At 35.8% G+C, this 1601-nt stretch overlaps 1 protein-coding gene across 1 annotated transcript; it reads right to left on the bottom strand.

Moving 5' to 3' along the window:
• Positions 1–422: 422 nt before the first annotated feature.
• Positions 423–1370, bottom strand: LOC142648452 (olfactory receptor 6F1-like). The gene has a single exon (XM_075825453.1). It carries the CDS (start codon positions 1368–1370, stop codon positions 423–425), a length of 948 nt encoding a protein of 315 aa, XP_075681568.1.
• Positions 1371–1601: the final 231 nt, after the last annotated feature.

Genomic DNA, 1601 nt, shown 5'->3' on the forward strand with positions numbered 1-1601 from the left:
ATGCGTATGCGCGCACGTGATGCATAAGGGGAGGAGACGAGCGATGACAGTACGAACGTACTGCGCATGCGCACCGCTAATATGATGTTTTCAGTGCGGCAGGGTAAAAGAGGAAAGAAAAGAAGAAAGAAGAGTACCAATAATAGCAGATAACAGGACCAGGTAAGTAATTGGAACTAGTGTGTAACCAATTTTCAAGACAATGCTACTAACCGCTGCGGTATTACTGCATACTTAGGCAGATTTGCCATTTGCCATATATATCTATATATATATAAACTACATTTTATAGTTAGAATGTTTATAGCATTTTTTACTCACTTTGGCACTTTTGGTAAAAGGCCTAATAGTTATATAAAATAATTGTAGGGCATTAACATTAATAATTTACATGATATTAGAATATCAAACATAAAAGATCATTATTTACAAACAATAATAGCAATACATGAAAGTTTTTTTCTCATTGCTACATGAAAGTCCCGGTTTCGGAGGGTATAAACAAGAGGATTAAGTAAAGGGATTACAACAGCATAGAATATAGACACAACCTTATCTAGATTTAACATGCATTTTGTGGAGGGCCGCATATACATAAAGATGATTGTGCCATAGAAGGTCAAGACAACAGTTAGGTGAGACACACATGTAGAAAAAGCTTTGCTTCGACCTAACTGAGAAGGCAAGCAATAAACTGCCCTCATAATCTGTACATAGGAAATACTGGTCAAAAGCAAAGAATATAATATGATGATCCAAGCACATGCATAGAAGATGACATCTGTAGCTACAGTTTGATTGCAGGAGATATTTAACAGTGGTATGAAGTCACAAAAAATGTGGTTAATGATTCTTGGTCCACAAAATAAAAGTCTTGAGCTTGGAATGACCAATAAGAGACTGCTTAAAAATCCACAAATCCATGACCACAAGGCCATCTGCTGACATAGGTTGATTGTCATAAGGGTGGTATAACGTAGTGGGTGGCATATAGCCAAGTACCTGTCATATGCCATCACAGAAAGGAAAAACAGCTCAGTGAATCCTAATGCATAGAAAAAGTAGACTTGGGCAATGCAGCCATTATATGAAATTGTATTGTTGTCAGCTATAAAATCCACCAGCATTTTGGGCACCGTACAAGTAATGTACCAGATCTCAAGGAAAGAGAAATGAGATAAAAATATATACATGGGCATTTTCCTAAGATTATGATCCAAGGTAACAGTATTAACAATGAGCATATTTGCAGTAATGGTCAAGAGATAGAAGGCTAGGAATGTTCCAAAGAAAAATAACTGCACTTGTCTACTACTGGGGAATCCCAAGAGTATGAATATTCCGTCTTCACTTTGATTTATGGATTTCATGCCTCATGCTGGACTGATCTTAGGAGAGATCACAAAATATAAGCAGATCCAAATAGGCAAATAGCAAAAAAACTAACAAAAAAACACTACATTTTATAACATTTGCTGGATATGCGGGTGGAGATTTTATAGACTTCAACACGTATATGCTACGTGTTTATTTAAGGACATTACACAACTCTATATACTTCCAGAATATATTTTTGACATTCAAACATTGGAAAAAATAAA

The sequence above is a fragment of the Rhinoderma darwinii genome, chromosome 1 (genome assembly GCF_050947455.1).
Source record: "Rhinoderma darwinii isolate aRhiDar2 chromosome 1, aRhiDar2.hap1, whole genome shotgun sequence".
In the NCBI taxonomy this organism is placed as follows: domain Eukaryota; kingdom Metazoa; phylum Chordata; class Amphibia; order Anura; family Rhinodermatidae; genus Rhinoderma; species Rhinoderma darwinii.